Raw genomic sequence first — 21,810 nt, 5'->3', positions numbered from 1 at the left:
GGCTTGCTTCTGTGAGGTCCTGTATGCAAATTATTAAATAAACAGCCCTCAGTAAGAGTTTATGAACATAAGCCTACAGTTCAATGCACAGATACACTACTGCATTGAACACAGATCTGGACATGGATTTAGTCCTGTGCACGCACAACACAAGTCAGGATTAGGGCTGTAGGAAGTGAATACACCTGCCGCTTTATCAACCTACGATCCAAAGGTTGATCTTCAGAGATGCCTTTATGTGCCAGATACAAACATCATAGCTACCAGAGACGGTTTAACTGAATCCAAAGGAGAAGGTTCCAGATTCAGCTAATCACACCATTTGGTTTGAAAGTCATACAGAGCTGTAAGGTAACAGTGCAGGAAATTGGGCTAGGATCCTTCCTTTCATTACAGGCAATAAAACAGCGTGTCTCAAGCTGACAGCCAAAGGGTACTTACTGTCAGTGCCCACTGAGCATCGGTACACAGACCTTGACCTCTCATCTCCTGACTGTTGTTGTTTCCTGCAAGGAACATCCCCCTTTCAATTATCAAGCAACTTCCTGTTCAGTATGCAGTGGTAAGTACATGTCATTACGTGAGAATACACAGAACCTTAAAAACATAGTGCTACAATACAGACTACAACATTATTACTCAGTAATAGCTTAGGTATCCACTAGGCTCAGGCGTGGTTACACAAAGATTACGTCTCATGGACAACGGGAGTGAATGAGGCAGAATAAGAATTAGAAGGTCAAGGCAGGGAACTGACCCTAAAAGTATCCTGCAGTACTGAGACTATCATCAGCAGAGTTGTCGGATCACCACTATAAGGCAACCTGCAGTACATCTCTGTATGATTAGATCAGGGTTATGAAATTTCTTGGCAGATAAGAGGACAGACTACATGAATGCTTTTTATTCAGGAGCTGGACTGCACTATATAGGCAAGTTTTTGCTGGGCTGTATGAATTTGTTCCAGGGACCAGATTGGATGTGCAGATAACCAGAGATTTCTAGTTTCCAGCACGTGACTGGACTGTGCAGTTTTATGTTTTGATTTTTGTCTTTGAAAAAGACTTGGTATACAACCCTTGGTGAAGCCACAGAGCTTTCGAAAATCCACGTTTCTCCGTGCCTATGACAGCACCAAGATACTGTAGTGCCCGCAATTTCCTCTGCAATCTGCAAGGATGGTGTTATTACTCATCCATTTCACTAGGATATAACTAGTTCTCACCATCATGTCTTTAAACCCCCCAAACTCCTTGGAGAAAAAGGCATATGGAGTTGCCAAGTACTTTTCCCTCCTGCTTTTGGGGCCTGTCCATTGAAAGAATGGGTCAAGTTTCACCAGACCTGCTCTCAACAGCTGATATTAATTACTGGAGTTACATTGTTTTTCATGTCTATTTTGTCTGGAGGAAGACTGTGTTCACACATGAGAAAGCAGTAGCACACAACATTTCAAAGCACAATGATCTGTGCATTAAGGGGTATTTGCACCCACTCCTTGTTCTATTGCTCTAGAAACCTATTCCCAGCATTTCTTGATTGGCAGGCCCACAGGATATAAACTAAGATGCTGGGTTTATACCCATTTTGCCACATAGCCTTCTATCAGTGATTTTCAGTCCCACAAGGTAAAATATATTCCAGGAACTGTTTTGTATCATCTCACTGGATGTGGAAAGCACAGACAACTCTGCTTTGTTGCTCTTAAAATATTAATTTAAACTCACATCCATGTCCAGTTCCCTTTCTTAATGGACTATAACATTCAGTTTATTTCTTTCCTTATGTATATTCTGGCTTCTGTGGAGTCACACTAAAGATTCACCTGACCCAGTGTCTCATACACTAGATTTACCTTTTTACCTCTTTTGGAGAGATTCTCAGACCAGTTCAGCAAATTTCGTGTTTCAGAGCAGAAGAGAAAATGAGGAAGCATTTCACTATGTTATTCTACAAAGACAAGCTCTATATTTGAAAATAAAAAATTAAAGGCTGCTTTTCTTTCAGGCAGCTTTTCCAATGAATAGGAAAACTGTAGAGAAGCTTATTCTTTCTGAGCAACTGATACCACAAGAGATCAATGATGTTACTATGGTATCATTGCTACTATAGTAGCATTTAAGTCCCTATAACATAGATACTTAAATTGTTTCTTACTCTATAGGCAGTTTTACATAGTCATGTAAATTTAAGAGACTAGTTTTAATTAAGTTTTTTAACTGTTTGTCAGCTGTATAATGTATTCTATATTGACAGAGACAGTGACAATCCTAGCCCTGATTCTTTGTGGAACTTATATTCTAACCTCTGCTTGTAAACATTTAATTTAAATTCTTACCTGTATTTGTAAACATTTCTTAGGAACCCAAAGGACCAAGAGCATCGACTTCATGACCCACTGTGAAATGTTCTAAACGTTCACAGCTCTACCTGGAGTCAACAGAAACAGTTTGCAGATGGCTAAGAGAATCTTAAACTAATTGTATTCCACTTTTTTGCCTCTTTTTTGCTGAGGACTAGATGTGTTATTTTTGCAAGGGCAAGGAATGAGGGACAGAATCCAGCACTCAAGCGTCTATTTCTAATTATGCTAACTAAACTGGGAGTTCTATTTGCATGAGGTGACAAAATCAGTGTACAAAGCTGTCATTATGTTGATAGCCATCCACAGAAACACACATAGTTATGCCCACATGCATTTTTACAGATTCATATTAAAGTACAGCCAGAAATATTTATAGTACCTTGGGGGGGGGGGGGGGGGGGGAACCTCTCATCCTCCTTGTTTTTCTTTGCTCATGCCTCAAGTTTTTCTACCAATGCAGAAAGAAATAGATTTTTCCTGTCCACTCCAGTTTATAAAATTCCTTTTTATTTCAGAGGCATTGCAGTTTTTCAGTATTTCCCATGAAGGATGATCACATAGTTGTTTTTCGTCCTATAACTGCTATATGCTGCGGCATAAATCACGGGTGGGAGGTATAGAATCAAAAGGCCTGTTTGCTGCTAACATCCTTGCAACTCAGTTTCTTGCAGGAGGGAAAATGGAAGGCTTTAGGAGTGATTCCGAGTACCTGCAGTTCTCTTTTTCATCAGTGGGAGGTGTAGGTTTCTAAAGCTTCTTGAAAACCAAGCCTCACTGTCTCTGACACTCAGTTTGGGTCACTCCAGGCTGTGCGATTACAATTTCTGCAGAACTGTTTAGATAGACTTCACAATGTTAATGAGTTTTTGTAGGGGTAACGCTGCAGGCATACACTTTGGTCTCATTTGCTTACAAGCAGCTCTGCAAGACAGGGGAAGCAGGAGCACATTTTGTCCATCTTACAGTTTTACACCAATATTGATCTGCTGAGAAATCTGTGTAAGTTTGCCAATATTTCTGCAGGTTTTTACCACTTCCACCACCCCTTTTCTTGTCTACCAGGAGAGCACCCTATTAGCTCTCTCCTGTCCCTCCAGAGCCCTTTGAGAATACCATGTTAGACTAAGGACCCCCTTAGACATCCCCCACAGACCACACTTCCTAAGAACAAAGTACCAGTTTCACAGAAAAATAAAATCAGAAAACATATGAAAGAATACCTGCAAAGAGGTTTACTTAAGCCTTTCTGCTGTACCAGCTCCTTAACTGTCAATGAGCCCTATTTCCCCCCCATAGTCTTGAATATCAGCCGTTGACATACTGTACTTTCAATATTCACAAACCTGTCTCAAAGCAAATGTATTATTTTAATTTTACCTTTTCCAGAAAAATGGTATAACCCTGAATTATTATTTCTGGACTGAAGCAGGCTCACCCACAACAAAATACCTGCTTAGAATGTCAAGCAGAGAATAGAACACAATACTTACAGGTTGATGTTTCTATTGTTAGTAAAAATGCTGATAGCCACAATCAAATATAGTTGCTTTTGTAGAAGTATTAAAGACAGGTGTGAATTCATGGGGTGGAGTAGGGGGACAAGAAGGGGAGCAAAGTCAAGTCATATTACGTACTAGCTAAGCAGCTGATGCTGTTGTCAGGAGCAGCAAGAGCATAGCTGTTCCCACGGGGAAGGAGAAGCAGGAGCCAAACTGTAAATCCCACAGCTAGCAGGCATATTGCCAGCTGGGGCCCAACCCCACAGCACCTAAGGGAGGCAAGCAGGACAGACTAAAGGCAATGACTAGGTATAACAAAAAAATCCAGATGATGAGGCAGGTCTAAGGTCAAGCAGAGATACCAACCTACAGGCTAGGATTAGGACCAGGTCTAGCAATTTCTAGGCACGTCCACAGCAACAAAACAGAGCCAAGGAGTCAGCCTACAAGTTAAAGTCATAATCAAAGACCACATAGGCATATAGGGCTGCACCTGAGCCAGAGACTAGCATATCTCCATAATTCATCAGGGAGTGATTACCCTGGGCTGAGCTTAAATAGAGCTCCTGGGCCCACAGATGTGGGGAAAGGCCCCAGGTGAGGCTGGCCATGGCCATTAAGGCTTATTAGTACAGCTGTCATGTTATGTGAGATGATTGCAGTGATGTAGCTGGGCAATCTTTTTCTACATTGAAATTAGAACTGTGTGGGTGAACTTCAGGTTACAGCAACCTCTGGGAAAAGGACAATTTTCTTCTTATGGTTCCTCAAATAAAGCTTCAAAGATCTCCATGGTCTGAAGTTCCCTGAGCATCAGCTCTGATCCAGGGAGGAAGATGACAACGTTCTTTAAGTCTTTGATACTCTTCACTGTTCTTTTTGTGGTGACCTCTAACAAGGAGCAGCTATCAACTTTTGAAGAAAAAAACAATGGTTTTTCTCCAGGTTCCTTCAACATAAATGATCAGAATAGCTGCACAGATGCTCAGAGACTTTTGTCCACAGTCTATATTGAGTTTCTTAAGCTTATTTCTTGAGATTTGCTGGGCAATTTGCTGAGCGGAAAAAATAGCATTGACAGCCCCCAAAACAGCCCACGTATGCCCTGCAATGGTGTTACCCATACAGATGGAGCATCTCCCTTCCCTTCCTTCAGTGTTCTTACCTGCACGCTGGTGATGTTTTCAGAGCATTTTCCTTGGGCATCTTCACTGCCAGAGTGAGGCAAATTCACCCCTCAGCGTGGTTGTTCCAGTTTCTCTGTACGCCCAGGTAGGTATTTTTGCATGGATTACATTTGATGGACATCTGTGAAATCTTCCTTAGAATCGTTATAACTAAAAAGTTGCTGTTTAAAACAAAACATACAGCTTAAAATCTGTTGCAGTTTTTATTATTCCTTTCCCCCACCACCCCCAGCTCTCTCTGAGCTGTGAACAAGAGTACTGGGTAGCACAAACTGCGAGGTGTTTGAAATGCGGCATTCTCCATCCTCCTGAGTCACCGCTAGCCATCAGTTTCTTTTCTGAACACTTGTTTTCACTGCTATACTTTCAAATCAAATACGGCCTCAAGTTATATTCTTGTTAAAAACCCAGCTATTTTAAAAGCCTAAAATCAAACAGTTTCTTCTTTATTGTAGGCAAATGATTTTTAAACCCAAAATCTAAGTACATAAAATTAAATACTTGTTTGTGTTTCTGTAAAACAAACATAGCAACAACAACATGGACTGTTTTGCAGCCATAAACAGAAATTGATGCGTTTTTCATCCATGATTGAACGACAGTAAAGCAGCAGAAGTGCCATAGTGTTTTTACCAGCATCCAGTTCAAGTATTTCTTGTATTTTGGCAATTCCACAAGTGCTGTCCTGGTACAAAGCCCTCCCATACAGGTGTGTCAGCCACCCGTACAGGTACTGTGACCAAGGTGCAGGGGGGTATTGACTGGACTCTATGGGCGTAAAGACCAAACTGCGTGGGTGTGGTAACCAAGCCATAGGGGCACATTGACCAAATCATACCTGTACGTTGACCGTGCTGCATCGACATAGTGACTGAACCCTGCAGGGGTAGTGACCGAGCTGTAGAGGCTCGCGGGCGGCTGTAGCGGCTGAAGCAGGCAGGCACACCGACCGACTGAAGGCCGGCTGGGCCGCACACCTGCGCCGGCTGGGCCATACCGGGGTGCCAGCCCGCCATGGCACCACACAGCCCCCGAGGCCTGGGGACAGCCTGTGCTGCTCTGGCGTTGGGGGAGCGAGCTGGCCCGTTCCCAGCGTCTCTGGGCGCAGACCCTGGCGCCATCGCTGGCCTCAGAGGAGGGGGTGTCAGAGGGCTTTGCCGCCGGGCGGCCCCCCCCGAGGCGCCCCAGCCCGCCCGGACTACATCTCCCAGGATGCAGCGCGGCGCCGGCGCCCTTAAGGCCCCCTGGCGGCGGCGCGCCGCTGTCTGCAGGCTCGGCGGGGCAGGCTGAGGCGAGCCCAGCCCGGGCGGGAGCGGGCGGCGTCGAGCGGGGCGAGGGGCGCGGGCTGGTGCCGGTGCCCACCGGCCGGGGCGGCGACGAGAGCCGGGCTACCCGCCGGTGAGGGCGCGGGGAGAGGCAGTGTGAGCTCGCCTGTGCGAGGAGCCGGTGCCGCGCCGCAGCCATGGGGAACCGCGGGATGGAGGACCTCATCCCGCTGGTCAACCGGCTGCAGGACGCCTTCGCCGCCATCGGGCAGAACGCCAACCTCGACCTGCCGCAGATCGCCGTGGTGGGGGGGCAGAGCGCCGGCAAGAGCTCCGTGCTGGAGAATTTCGTCGGGAGGTAAGGGGGGGGGGGGGGGGGTCCCTGGGGAGCCCCGCCGCAGGCAGGGCTGTGGGGGGCACGGGCAGCGCGGTGCGCGGGCAGAGCTGCTGGGTGCATGGGCAGCGCGGTGCACGGGCACAGGGGCTGCTGCATGCAGGGGCACAGGGGCTGCTGCATGCAGGGGCACAGGGGCTGCTGCATGCAGGGGCACAGGGGCTGCTGCATGCAGGGGCACAGGGGCTGCTGCATGCAGGGGCACAGGGGCTGCTGCATGCAGGGGCACAGGGGCTGCTGCATGCAGGGGCACAGGGGCTGCTGCATGCAGGGGCACAGGGGCTGCATGCACGGGCAGCGGGGTGCACGGGCACAGGGGCTGCATGCACGGGCAGCGCTGCTGCATGCAGGGGCACAGGGGCTGGGTGCACGGGCACAGGGGCTGCATGCACGGGCAGCGCTGCTGCATGCAGGGGCACAGGGGCTGCATGCACGGCGGGCAGCGCGGCTCGGCAGCAGCTGCTGGGCGCTTGTGCGGTGCGCGGGCAGCGCGGTAGCGGGGCAGCGCTGCAGGATGCCCGGGCGCTGCGGTGCAGAGGCGGGGAAAGTCTCCCCACCTCGAAGGGGGTCTCCGCAGCGGGGTCCCCGCCTCTGCCGCACCTTCGGGGCCGGTGGAAGCTTCCCCCCCCCGGGAGGTGCGCCCCGGCTGTTACATAACGGGGAGGGGGCTGAAATGTCGGTGGGACCGGCCCCCCCCCCGGTGCGGGGCTGCCGGCCGGGGTGCCCCCTCCGCGGGGCTGCGGGAGGTGGATGCTGTCGCTGGGAAGGCGGCGGGGGTGTGCATGTGTGTGGTTAAGTTTAATCTGCTCCGTCCCCCTCCCCCAGCCCTGCCTCGCTGTCCTCCATAGCGGATGCCATGTCAGGAGCTGCGGGGAGGCTATAGGAAGGACGGGGTTATCTCTCTCCTATATGCTCAAATCCCTGGGTGCTACCATTTTGTGACAGGCAATATACTGATGCCTTCCCTTCATGTGACCTTCGCATTCATCATCTGCAACTTGAGTAATTGCAGACTGCGCTGCCTGGTTATCTGCTCCAGCGTAGGCATGCAACACCTGGGGAGGGGGGTTGCTCCTCTGCTTCTGCCCTCATTAATGAATTGTGTTCAGAGGTATACAGGTTTTAGTTATCAAGGTATTTTTTTATGCTATGAGGGGCATGCAAGTTGCTGGTGACTTGTCCTAAAAGCAGTGACTGTTGTGATACCTGGTCAGATGCTTGTGTGGGTTTTTCTCTTTCAGCAAACCGCATTTGTGACATCTATTGGATGTTGTTCCCCCACCCGCACTTTTTCTTTTAAGCTGTTTGCTGCTGGATGGCTTATGAAGCTTTTCTACTGTTGGAAAGGTCTGCGGTGTATATGAATTGCTTGTTTAGCTGCAAGTAGCCCAAAATTCTGGACTTGTGCGAGCGTAGCCTTGAGCAGCGAGTGCAGGGTGTGCTGTGTGGACTAGGAAGGAGGCACAGGGATTGTATCTCATGCAAAGAAAGTATGGTTGGAAAAAGACTTTTTATTTTCCTTCACTATAGATATACACTCAAAGCCTTTCTAGCTAACTTCCAACAGTCCATGCAGTATCCTCCAGGGATGCTGGGAGTCATGCCAAGGGAAGGACATTGCAGGAACACATTTTACTGAGCCTCAGGTCATAGACCAGGATCCACTTGTTTGTCCATAGACACATGAAGAAAATAATGATTCCTACCACCAAAGTGAAAAACTTGCTGTGCTGTAGCTTTCTAAGAAGGGGAAAATAGGTCTCCTAAAATATGTGAGCAGAATAGGTTCACCTGTTGGCTCTGCTGTTTTCATGCTTTCTAAGTACTGGCAGCCTAACCTCGTAAATCCTTTTTAGAGGATCTATGCAGTCAGTGCTGCAGTGGCGTCATATATAATGTATGGCTGTCGGGCCAGAGGAGGGTTTGTTGAAGGACAGTGAGCGTATTGGGGTACACTGCCGCTCTCTTTTAGACTGAGCAAACAGAAGGGGATATATTAATCCTTGGTGCGTCTCTGCTGGCACCAATTGAGAATTGGGGATTTTATCTGCCTGGTGGAGAGCAAATGAATTAAATTGTTTTCTGTCTTTCTGATGACCCCTGTCCCAGGAGAACTTGTGACCTCACTGTTTCTCATCAGTTGTCTCTCTAGCAGCAAGTTATAGTGCCGTGACTTTTAGAAAATGAAATAATGAAGGGTCCCCTGAGCAAAAGCTGAGACACCTATCTGTAGAAAAGCATTTAGAGGAAATAATAGGAGTGGAAATGGAAAATAATGTCAAAGGGAAGAGGTCTTTCTCCATTTGATACCCTTGAGTGCTGGCTAGTTTAGAGGCTGGTAACATAAGACCTCTTACCACAGAATGTAGCTGTATATGCTGCAAAACCCAATCCTGTTAAAATAATGTTGGGGCCCTGCTGTAATGTATAGTCTCTTTTCTTTTTGTGTGGGTATTGGAAACCATGATAAGAAGCTATGGAAATAGTATACAGAATAAGCACAGTTCCTCAATGTAATTGTGATAGGGGCTCTTTTCTTCTCTGAATAGGCATAAGAAGAAATTGTGTGTGGACCTACTGTGTGCAAATACAATTATTGCTGCAGTGTGGACATGACATATGTCACTGCTCCAGCTTGATACCAGGATGGTGGTGCAGCTATTGCTCAGCAGCTGCTCACTGCACAGTGAATGTGAGTGCTGATGAGTTTCTCTGAGTGGATGAAAATTTGTGCAAGAACAAATGCTGGTGCAGTTGGTAGACTGATGTGCTTGATGGGGACGCTTCAGATGAGGGGCCGGAGGCCCTGCCAGGGCTGGTTTCCCTGCTCAGTACCTGAAGGGCTCCTTTCAAATTGTCATCAAGGCATGTTCCCATGGCAGGTCAGCACACTTGCCCCCACTGCCAGACCTAGCCTGTGGCTGTGCAGACCTTCAGTCTAGGGCTGCTGCTGGCACCTTGCAGTAGCACTGAATCCCACGTGGGCTGGAAACCTTGAAGCACAGAGGAGTGATGCTGACTGCAATCAATGTTTAGTTACATGTCTTACCAAACAAATATTATTTTTTTTCCTCCTGAATGTGATGGCTTACTAGTTGCTGCTAATTACTCTTCCAGTGTCACTTACTGTGCTGTTAGCAGATTATCCAACAGTGCAGAGCCTGTATTTATAATACCAGCTGTCAGTGTGGCTGCTATGTGTGCTTTTGCTGCCGGAGACTCAGCATGGTGACTAGGATACCGGCTGATGGTGGTATAATCACTGAAGAGACGAGAGAAGCCATGTAGAAGCCAGACAGGTAACACATCTCTTTGTAGACTGGTTTATCCTGGGCCCCAGAACTGGAAGGAAGGTTTGTCGGCTCAGCTCCAGGCATTTCCTGTTGGTGTGGTTACAGGCTCGTAGGATAACTTAGGTTGGAAGGGACCTCAGGGGTCATTTAGTCCATTCTTATGGTGTTACTTCCCTGCTGCCATCTTTCTTCAATTAGAAGGTCTTAGAGCAGGCATCAGTACCAGCAAAATTAGTCTGATAAAAAGAACAAAGCATGTGGTATGTGCTAATTTGACTTGAGAGAGCCCAAAGGACCAAGAGGGGATTTACAAGACAGCTCACAAAGCTGTTTGTAGAATCATCCATGTTCATGCCACTCTTAGTTTGCCATGTGAAAAGAACAAATATAAGTGTGGTTTTATTAAATCCTAAGATCTCAGCACTGTTACACAAATCTTTGGATTTGTGGGAGTATTATTATCTCTGCTTTACAAACAGGAAAACCCAAAAGCACCAGGCTGTGTTCAGGTGGCTGCATAAATGTCTGTGCCTTGTGGTGGTGGTGTGTGATCAGCCCTGCTAGGACAGCTGCATTGCTCCTCATGGAAAAAACAAGGCACCTCTGACTTCTGGAGAACAGATGGTTTAAGGGGGCTGCTGGGGAGGCAGTGACTAAGGACTGGGAACAGTAGGTGGAAGGACTTGAATGGAGGTGAAACCATCTAATTTATGTAAGGGAGCTAAGCAGTGCCAAAGTTGTGGGAGGTGTATCAGGGTTTACTTGAGCCCCAGACTTGAGCATGACCACAAAAGCATTTTCTCTTGGGAGTTTTTATGTCCCAAACCAAATAGGGGTACTTAGCAGTCTGTCACCAGGCTCTGATGGTATATGCTGAGTTAACTGATGTTTGTATGTTGTCTGGAACAAAACTGGAGGCAGGCATGGACCTGAACTCAACTGTGTTGGGCTAACCTTGCCTCTCCTAGCAAACTGAAATTTCAGCATGGGTAAAAGAGCAGGGAAAATGCAGCATTGCAATGCCTGTGGCAGCGGTAAGGATAAGTACCTATTAAGCTTGGTACTTGTGCTACAGTAATTGTCTTGACAAAACTAGGCAAGGGCTGGGCAGCATGTGCTGCAACTGTGTCTTTGCCTTGCAATGTCACATACTGAAAAAGCAAAGCTAGATCTTGAAGCCACAGGATTTAGTTTGGCTTCAGGTATAACTCTGAGGAGCAACTTAGTACCTTCATATGTCAACCTTCCCCAGCCGTTTAGAGATAAGTACTTACACCTCCAAGATATGATGAGGGAATGCCTTATTTGATATGTATACCTTGCTTTGTTATGGGAAGCTTCTCCAGCAAGATACCTTCAGAGGCCAACAGCAGTATTTAGCAACTATCTAGAAGTGCAGGATCCTATAGGGATGTATACAGAGATGCAGATACTTGGCCTGTTCGGATACTGCAGGAAAAACTGTTTTGTCAACAATCTTTGCGCTTTTAAGTTGCTCAGGCTTCTGCTGTAGTACATGCTTTGTGAGCTTGAGTGCTATGAAGAGAACTGAGGGGTTAAATCTTTTAAATATCATAGCTATGTTATGTATAGATTGAGGATGTCTGCTGTACTGGGTAATGCTGAGCATCAATGCAGTACTTCAGTGGCAGATTTAAATTTAAAAAAGAAGATACACTCACTAACTTGCTCTGCTCTGGCCACATAAGGGGTCCTTAAATATGATTCTCTTTTTTTGTTGTTCTCCTTTGAGATACATGCCCAGAGTGCTGGCAGAGAGTAATTGCAAATCATGGAGCCTTAATTGTTGTATGATAAATAGATCTGTGAGCTGACCAAATGCTGTTGTGTATTTGTATGTTAAAAATGTAGGCATTGCTTGTGAACTGGCTTCTTTAGGGTTGCAGAGGATGGTGTAAGAGCCAGGAGTAGGATTCTGCTGTTTAGAGAAATAAATTGTGGTCAAATATTTAATAGTCCTTCAAATGGCACCAAGCCTTTTGTCTTCAGTGAAGAAAATACCTATTTTCATCTCAGATTAATTGGGGAAGGAAGAAAATATGGAGCACTGTATAGATAATGTGTTACAGCAGACCACAAGATAAAATAATTTCACTTAAGAGAAATCTGTACAGCTCTGAGCAAACACTTGTGGGAGGAGGAATGCTGGGAGGAGATACACAATTAAGTTATAACATAGCATGGATGGCTGTAAGGGGAAAAAAAGCATGAATCTCAGTGTTTGCAGCAGCAGTGTCTGCATGTATTTGTCCTCTCACTACTTGCTTTAATGTTATAAGGGTTGGCTCAAATAAATACAAGTCTAATATCTTTTCTACGTCCTGCAGCAGTTAGCTGTTCTCTGCAGATCTCACTGTCTGACTGTATTCTTCAGCTTAACTCTTTAGCGATGATCTCAGACTTCTGGTAACTGCCCACTAGCCTTATATTCACTAGGAAAAGAGATCCTTATGGCATGTCTCAGATCATGTCAGAATTTACCCAGGGAAAGGAAACCAGCTGTATCTCCAGTTTAGAAGCTGATGCTCAATATCGTGCAAGTTGGGGCTTGCCTGGACTTAACTGTTGTGTGAAAATGACAGGTTGCCTTGTCATTGCTGGAATTCATCACCTGATAGCTGGCAGATCGGGAGGATGCTGCCTTTGCTAGTGTGGACTCTTCCTTGTTACCCTGATAATCTTCATGTTGGGAATCTTAGAGCATCCTGAGCTTCGCTTAGTCCTTACTGAACTTTGAGATAGGTAAGTGTTGTGGGGTTCTTGTGTGTTTGCTCTATGAACAGTATGCTGTCATACAGGGCTGTAGAGTCTGCAAAACCAGTGGGGGAAAGAAGTTGTAAGTTCCCAAAAGCATTCCCCTATGCTAAAACTGTCAGCTGTTACTGTTTTTCAAAACTTCACATGCTTATAACTTTTCACACAGTCAAAAAAAAAAAAAGTAAAGCAAAGACAAACTTCTATTTTTAAAGGCTACTGGTTGTTTTCAGAAGCCATGGTTCAATACCTAGCTGGGGATGTCAAGTCCTTGAACCTGACTTCTCCAGATGCTCTGAGCAGGCAGAACTCCACTAGACTTAAATAGAAGGTGTGGGAGTCTGTCTGCAGCACCTCCTATCTGAGGCAGCTTCTGAAAATATTATTCTAAGGCAGGAAGCTAGTCCCCTTCCTGATCTGGTGAATTACTGAATGTCCCTACTTTGTACTTAACTTCAAGTTTGAGCCTGTCTGTACAAGTGTGAGGAAAAATCCTTCTGAGTAAGGATATCTTAGCATCTTTAAGAGGAACCTTTTTGAGGAGAAATGGAAGAAGTTGACAACTTAGTGCAAGTTAACCAAGAAGACAGTTCTTGCTGTGTTCTAGCTACTGGAATGAAACTTAACGATGCCTTGAGCAGCAAATTTATTAGACGAGCAAACCCATGTGTGCTCCACCCATGTGAGCCAATACTCAGATTTTTGTTTTGGGCAGTGCATTTGGGTGGCAAAACCAGAAGATTTACTAAAGGGGTGGCAGGCAGTCACCTAGAAGCACATGGTGTTCAGCCTATATGCGTGATGTAAAATTAGTTTTGAGGTGGCACCTGTGAAAGGAAATTTACTGGTAATATGCAGGGTAAATCTATGCCCTTCATATGCCACTAAAAAAAACTACCCAAAAAAACTTTGGGTGTAATACTTTCCTTCTTGAACTCACAGCTCTGTAACCATATGAGTCAGAGTACTGCTAGTTGGGAGGAGAGCTAAAACTAAATCTGGTCCAAAAAAAAAAAAGAAATCTAGTCATGCATAGTGGGGAAAATAGCTCACTAGTGGGACAGTTTCTTATTCCACTTGAAATTTTCTTTTCTTGATCTCAGACCTTATTTTGCACATCCTGATAGAGAGCGAAGGAATATTGTCTCAAGGTAAAGGAATGTTGTCTCTGGTAACGGGCAGATGCGCATGTTCTGCCTTGAGATAGAGTTCTGTTCTCAGCTCTGAAATGAAATTCTTGTGTGACTAATTTTTTTTTATACCTTTTTCTCCATCTATAGAAAGGGGAGGCTGTTGGTCTCATGTCATGTAGGTGTGTATCATTAATTGACACTTGAAATAACACTGGAAAAGGTTAACCATAAAGCAGGAAACTATTTTTCCTAACAATAAATTAAAACTCTGGAAGGGCGGTACAGTGATGTCTGCCTGAACCCTTTGGAAGACCTGCCTTCTCCCCAGAAGTGATGTGCCAAGAGCTTTAGCTGTTCATGCAGCCTTGTTTGCCCAATGTTGCTGGTTACCTTAGGTCTGCTCTGCAGAGAGGTTGGGACTGATGCAGCCACCTTTGGCTGCTGGCATAGATCAGGTACTGGATTTGAGGACTCAGGGTATTCTTAGAAAGCACTGTGAGATGAGAGGCTGCACTAGATGAGCTGGTAGCACTTAAATTTTTGAGCATAGTCTTTCAGAGCATGGATGGGTAGCACAGCCCTATAGAGGAACAAGCCCAGGGTTGTTTCCCTAGTGACTTTAAACACTCACATGGTCTGGTCGGGCCTGGAGGTGGTCAGACTGCAAGCAGGACTGGTTCTGAAAAGCTCCAAAAAGCTATTTCTTTTTATTTACATTTAGTTGTGATCCTTCTAAAGCATGCATCATGCTTATTTTTGAGTGACTTGATGGAGTTTAGTCATGAGAATTGGATGTCTTGCTCAGGACTAACTACTGTAAATATTGGGGTGGCTATGCAGAGAGGACTGAGACAACATTTCAGTGTTTACTGAGGAGCAGGCAAAAGTATGCATCAAAACATTGTGACTGGCAACTGAGCACAATTTAATGCTAGATATTTAAACAATTATTCTAGGTGACTCATTGATACTTTGTACTTATGTCCAGCTTTTTGTTTTCAAAGTCCTATTAGTGTATACTTTAATAACAATTGAATGTAAAGTGGCTCAGTAATTTTCATAAGCTGTCTTATATAGATGGGCAGACAGGAGAATTAAGTTGCTCATGGTTGCTTCCTGTGTCACCTTCAAGCTTGTCACAGCCCCTGGGCTGGTGCTGACTGTCATAGATAACTGCTTTTCTTCCCTTCAAGACACAGTACGGGAAGAATGAGCCCTGAGTTTGAAATCTTAACAGTGTCTCTGATTGTTCTATGCCATGTTAAGATGCTCTGAAAGCTTTGGCAGACCCAGCCATGACCAAATGGAAGTGAGATGGTGTTTCAATCCCTGGTCAGTAGCTTCTTGCAGTTCAGCATAACGTGCTTTTGGAAGCATCTTGGAAGCAGATGTTATGCAAGCTCCTCAAGCTGTGTCTTGCTGACTCGAGGCAAACTTGCCAGCTTCTGCCACTTTTCTGCAAGTCTTGTGACTTGTGTGGCTTTTCTCAGAGCCCTGGACATAGCAATTAAGCTAACAGAAGAGCAGTGTAACTTTTGTATTGAAAATGTCGATTTCTAGCATGGATGTTTGAGAATACTTTTTTTTTTTTTCCCCACTTTGTTAAAAGATGCTGTTTCCCTAAGTGCTCCTGGAGACAAGTATGAAGAATCCCAAAACTTCTAAGCCTTGCATTGTCAACTCTTCACTTCCTAAAAATCAGGGCTTAGTCCCAAAACTATAAGCCTTGCTAAAATACTTGTATTGCAGTCACAATGAACAATAAATTACACAAAATGAGGTTTGGAATAAACCCAGTTCCTCACTTGTGACTGAAATGGTAATTGAGTCTCTGGGGGTGAAAATACTATTTTAATAACGTATTGCCTCAGCAGTCCCCTTTAACACTCCCTTTCCTGTTTCTTATGGGTTTACGTTGCATTGTTGCAGCTGTGTTGAAGGGTGAAGAGTTAATGCTTCTGTAACAAGCATGAGAATTGCTGGGATCCTGTCTGACTATGCTAGGACTGTCATTTTGTGGCTGTGAAGCAGTCTTGATATAAGAGTGGGCAGTGTAGTATATGAGATGCCTGAGAGAGGACACAGCTGATAGTAAACTGATCCTGCTGTGGATTTTGGCTGAAGAGCCAGGCAGTGTTGCTGTAATGCTGTATAAAAGCTGAGCATAAACTGCAGCCATGTTTCAGAGGAGTTTTTCAGCTGCATTTAGACCCTTTCTCAAAGCATCAATAGGCAGAAGTCTATAGAGATGCTGAGTGGTTGGTTCTCAACATCTGCAAATGTTTTTACAGCAAAGCTAACTTACTTTTTCCTAGTGCTCTCCAGGGTATTATTTTTGCTTTTTTTTTTTTGAGAATAGAGATCCAGGGATGGGGGAGGCTGTGCTGAATTTCTTAGAAAAAGGAAGGAGGTACCTAAAGGCAAAAATCTTGAACTCTTTGTTCAGTCCTTCCTCTTTGCCTTCCTGCCACTCTTGCATGTGTAAAGGCAGAGTAAGTTATGTAGGATCTGGCTCAGGGCTCTGACAACAAATTAACAGGCTGTTTCAGCTCTGAGAGCTCTTCTTCATCCAAGTAATTATAAACCTCCACAAACAGGGGCTTATAATGAAAATAACTGTCCATTTGCTACCTGCCTGCCAGCCTAGGAACAATTCTGTCAGCAGGGGAATACACCTGATGACCTGTTAGTTCAGAAGTAAGCCAGTAAAAAAAGCTCTAACCCTCACAGTTTTTATGCTGATATTTAGCTCCACTGACTTGCTTATGATTTACTCTGAACTTACACTGCTCTGGGTCAGGATGGGGCCCCTTGATTCTAATACACATTAGGGTTTCTCTCTTTCTGGCTGCTGTGATCTCTCGAGTAATCTCAGGCTATTTCTTAAGCTGATTGTGCTTTTACTTTGAATAGAAGCTCCTCTATGAATAGCTGGGAATTGCCTGAGCATGGTTGTGGCCTTGAGGAGATCTGTCACAGTGGGGTTGTAGCTAGAGCTAAGGGAGGACATTGGTACATACCAAAATGCAGAATGCCCTCAGGGATTGGTGCATGACATGTGTCACACTGCAGAGCTGATGCTGCAGCTCCAGTGCTGAAACTCAGGTCACCTCTTCTACATGAGTGCAGCTCTCAGCAGAGATCCCAGCAATATACTTCTTCCCTCTAGGCTGTGCTACTTTCTGATTTAATGTTCTTGTTCCTAGGTATTACTCTCTGGTTATGCCCGTTCATACAAGATGTGTTTGTTATGCCAGGCCTGCAAACTACCTGGCACCCCAAACTCATCTTGGAGAAAGAGGTCCGTTTCCTAAATGAATTTGTATAGGCTATTGGAAGAATGATATTTGAAGAATGCTTGCTGTAAAGGAGCAAGTGAGGCACTGCATTAGCACTTTATATTTTGCTATCTTCTGTTTGGACAAAGTTGAATTCAAACTGGACACCTGGACAGGCAAAGGCAAATGTTATTAGAAATCAGTGTAGTGGTTTGAAGGGGTGGAGGGAAGATAGCAGGGGAAGGAATTTAGGTAAACCCTTTACTTGTGGAAAATAGGGAAAGGAATGGAAGACCAGAAGACTCTGGTCTGCTTGTCCAGGTCATTATGCCACAATTTTGCTATAGATTCAGAGTGCCCATTAATAGGCAACACCAATTTTGACCCTTCTCTGCTTTTTTAATTCAAGCCCTAAAAGTTTTCCATGAAGACTTGGACTCCTTTAGAAATTCTGTGGATGTGTATCTATATATAAACCTGCCTTTTTGTCAGCTCCTGTGGTCACTGCCCAAACTTGACCAGAGAAGAATGTTCTGCGGGACATGAAAAGTGCTGTCCTACTGGTTGGTCAAAAGGACTCTGGCAGACACATTGGAACCAACCAGGAGGTCAAAAGCTCATCTCTTCTGGGACTATTGATCTAACTTTCATTCTGGTATAGCCTGAAATGGAGATGTCTTATGTGGCTTTTGAAGTAGTTTAATGCCTCTGACTTTGCTCTGCACTAGAGGTGTTAGCAGTCAGTCTGCTGTTTTTTCTTCAAGGGCTTAAGAAGCAGTGCCTCTGCACCATGTTTCCAGCCAGGGTGATCCTAATTGTATCTGAAACTGCAGAGGTGCAGTGCATAGCAAGGAGCTTGGCACTGTTCCTGCATACTTCTCCAGGCAGAGTGGAGATATAAATTGGCATCTTAAATTTCCTCTGCAGGACAACCATGCACCTGGGACAGTGTGGTCAGGATACCTGAGTGTGGCATAACTCTCTTACCCCACAGAACTCTGTCCTTCCTGCCTGGCCTGTTGGAAGGGAAGCAGCCTACCTCCCTGTCCACAGCACGCTCTGCCTCTTACTGCTGAGCCAAGATATGTTATCAGGGTACATGCATTCAATTTTATAAACCCACGACCCATGTCTGGCCACTGGTAGCACATCATGGCTTGAGGTACTACATCCTTTCCTCATACAGCTTCCGTTTGGGTTTGTATTAGTGGGCTCATCAAAGTGAATTTGCTTTACCCAATGAACTCTTTCAGTTGTCTATACCCTTTATGGCATTCAGGCTCTGGGGAGACTGTCTCCTTTTCTAGCACACAGTGCTGTCTGGGAGTGGAGGAAGTGTCACACTGCAGTGAATAAGTGTGTCTTGAGCTATGTTTGTTCTTCTCTTAGGTCTTGCAGCAAATACCAGGACTCCAGAGGTGGTGCAGTTTTGACAAGAAATCTGAGATGACACTTATCATGAGTGTTTGGTATCTTTGAGTCTGCCATTGTACGTGGTTTCCTTCTCTGAAGGAGAGAATTGCAAAAAGGGGCATAAACCCCTTTTTATCCAGAGTCTCTGTGATGAATAGCTTGAATATTAGTTACTGCTGCACAGTCCAGTGGTGTCTGTGAACACAGGAGAGCCTTTACTGATGGACAGCCTTTAGTCTAGACTCAGCTGAAGCCTGACTCCAGAGAGCTAGGACAGATTAAGACACTGGTGGTGGGAAATAGCAAGGTCAGCCTGTTGCTCATTGGTCTTAGCATACATTAATCCTAGGGTGTTATTGTGGCTGCGCTTTCCCATCAGTCATTCCTGTCCCAGAGTTTTAGTGTACAGCTTGTCCTTTTGTCTTCTCCCAGCTCAAGCTGCAGGTGCTATACAGGCCATGTTTTTCAGGGCTGCAACCCTTCTGTTATTGCAAAGCCAGGACTTGTCAGTAGATTTGTTGGTGCCAAAGCAGAGCAGTGGTACTGCAGTATTATGACAGATCAGCATGGCTTGAGAAAGACAAGCAGAGATGCTGGGTCAATGGGTTTACCTTTATGGCCATAAACTGTGTTTTTTCACTACTGCCATCAGGACTGGACTAATTTGTTGCTCTAGGGTGTTGTTGATGCCTGGTGTTGTCCTCTTGGAGACTGTCTGGAAGGTGCGGGGAGATTCTGGAGATAAAATCTGCATGGCATTTTTTTGCCAGGGTATATATCCTTCAGAGGGAACAAAAGGAAAACTTGCTTTCATGATATGATGGTGAAAAGTCAGCAAGGCAGGCAGAAAGGTCTGGTTTACAGCTTCTGGGGTAGAGAATATGTCCTGTTAGTGCAGTATTTCTTATACCTGTGGTTCTGGAGGGCTCTGGACCTAGCCAGTGCTGTGGTTGCTTTTCCACTGAATCTTGGTATTTCTATCCAGATCTGGTGTTACATTTGGTTCTTTATGAATGAGACCAGCCTTGGTTTTTTTTCTCCTGGGATTGTAATTCTTGAAATCAAAGCTGTATTTTCCACAAATGTGATCCTTACTGCTGTGTCTGTTCAGCATACACCAGGCTGCTTATTCCCTTGAGTTCCTGATATTGTCATGTAGAATCAGTGCTGTGTTATTCTTTACCCAATTCTTTATATTAAAATATCCCAAGTCAGCAAGGAAGATCCAGGACTTCATTTTCTATTACCCAAAAGACCCCAGAGGAAGCTGCACAGCAGCAGTACTGCAATTTTCTACTCACTCAAGACTCTCCTTCCCCAGAGCTGCAGCCTAGAGTCAATGCGGCATTTGCTATAATGGGCAGTGACTTTTTGAGATCAGGCAATGCACTGTAGGCTGTACCACTCTCTAAATAATCCTCCACAGCGAAATGCAGAGTTCCAAACAAGAAAATCCCTTTACAGTTTTTTACCTGCAAAAATACAAAGAGGATATTGGCTCACAAGTGCACTTGAGGTGTTGGAGTGCCCTGTTTCCTTTCCCATCTGTGTTCTACGTCCTCACGTATTCTGGGCTAACCCATCTGCAGGAAGATAGCAGGGAGGGATCTGGCAGATAAGTCAACCCTCAAAATGGAGGAGGGGAAGGATATTCCTGATTAATTCTCTCGCAGCAGAGATGAACTGAAGCAAATTACGTCTGAGATGGTCGGTTTTGTATGTCAGGAGAACCTCTTGTTTCTCCTGCAAACTCTTGACCTATAGCTGTATACACTTCCTTAAAATCTCTCAGCCTCAGCAGCTTGGGGCTGATGCACAGCAGTGAGGGATGCAGGAGCTGTGTGGACATAAAACTGATTTGTTTCTATGGAAACAAGTAGATTTCACCATGTTGTAGGGAAGTAGGAGGGGAATTATCCCCCTGGGCCTGGTTCTGGCTCTCAGATTGGATTGGTTGCTGCACTGCAATTGTAGAGCAGCAGCCCATGAAGGGATTATCTATCTAGTCAGTGAACACAACTAGGGAGAGAAGCATGTGGATGCAATCTGCTCCTATTGCAGGCTTCCTCAGCAGAGATGACACAAGGTGCTATCGTGTGCCAGGATTCTCAGGGTCACAGCCCTCCATGGTACTTAAAAGCAAAGAATTTAACCTTGGTCATTCACAGCCAGAAAGGAGGCCTGTGTTACAGTACAGGCAGCTGTGGCTGTATTCTGCTCAGACTTTTCACTTAGGATGGCTAAGGTGATGAACTGTGCTCATGCTTTAGCACACCTTCTAGGCAAGAGCTGAGAACTGTGTGGTGTCTGCAAGGACTGGGGGAAGCTGAGAGCTTTCAGACAGGCTTCAAGTGTTGCTTGCTGATGAAATTGTTTTATGTTCTGTTCTATTTGGTGTACTGCTTTAAGAAAGTCCCAGCACCTGAAGTCCTGTGACTGGGGGTGATGATTTTAAAACCTTTTTTCTAAAAAGAAGGATAATCTTGTGATACCAGAGGAGGAATCAAAGCATGAATATAAACCTTGATCAACAGGTTCAAGTAAGAACAGTACTTAGTAAACCCCATATATTCCTAGTGGTCTGCAGTACTGAGTCTGTTTGAATGGACCCTGTGCCCTTGTGCAAGGTTCTAGTTCTGACCCTTCAAAAAGGGCTGACCAACATGTCTGTATTTCAGACTCTCATGTCCTAAAGGTACTTCTAGGCCCCAGCAATGACTGAGAGGGAAAGCTTAGATTTCTAGGTAGGAGGGAAGCAGACCATGGAAAACTGGCAAAAATGGTAATACCTGTTTGTGTTTGAGCCTCTTCCCAAGGTATTCTCTTGTCTGTCCTCTTCTTCCCCTCCTATAAATGTAGCGCAGGAGCTGTATAACCCTCTCTAATGGAGAGAAATTCCATTTGCTTGGATTCTGTCTCCCCTCACTGTATATAAGGACCTTAGTACATGCTATGTAAACTGAGTTAGGGACAGAGTGTAGCTGTACCAGAAATTCTTGCTTTATGCTTTGTAACACAGGCAGTGAGTTGATAGGATGTGGTAACCCTTGGTTATGAGTTTGCAGGGGTGCATCAGAAGAATGTAGCAACATCTCTGCCTTACTTTCAGGTCATCTAAAAATACATATAGTGCACCTCAAAAGTCAGGCCAGATCCTGCTGTGAGATCTACCAAGCATAAAGCTAGGGTATACTGGCTTCCTTGGAAT

The 21,810-nt window shown here is 45.2% G+C and overlaps 1 protein-coding gene across 6 annotated transcripts in view; it reads left to right on the top strand.

The window, feature by feature from the left end:
• The first annotated feature begins 6,513 nt into the window (after window positions 1-6,513).
• Window positions 6,514-21,810, top strand: part of DNM1 (dynamin 1) — a 69,757-nt gene continuing 54,460 nt past the window's right edge. For all 6 annotated transcript variants that reach the window (XM_075716013.1, XM_075716012.1, XM_075716011.1 and 3 more), the window contains exon 1: window positions 6,514-6,674. In XM_075716013.1, the coding sequence (XP_075572128.1) occupies window positions 6,514-6,674 (161 nt within the window). The remainder of the gene's footprint in view (window positions 6,675-21,810) is intronic.

This window comes from Pelecanus crispus, chromosome 9 (assembly GCF_030463565.1).
Source record: "Pelecanus crispus isolate bPelCri1 chromosome 9, bPelCri1.pri, whole genome shotgun sequence".
NCBI classification, from domain to species: Eukaryota; Metazoa; Chordata; class Aves; order Pelecaniformes; family Pelecanidae; genus Pelecanus; species Pelecanus crispus.
Note: the sequence above shows the minus strand (reverse complement) of the source record. Positions and strands in the feature narration are given on the sequence as shown.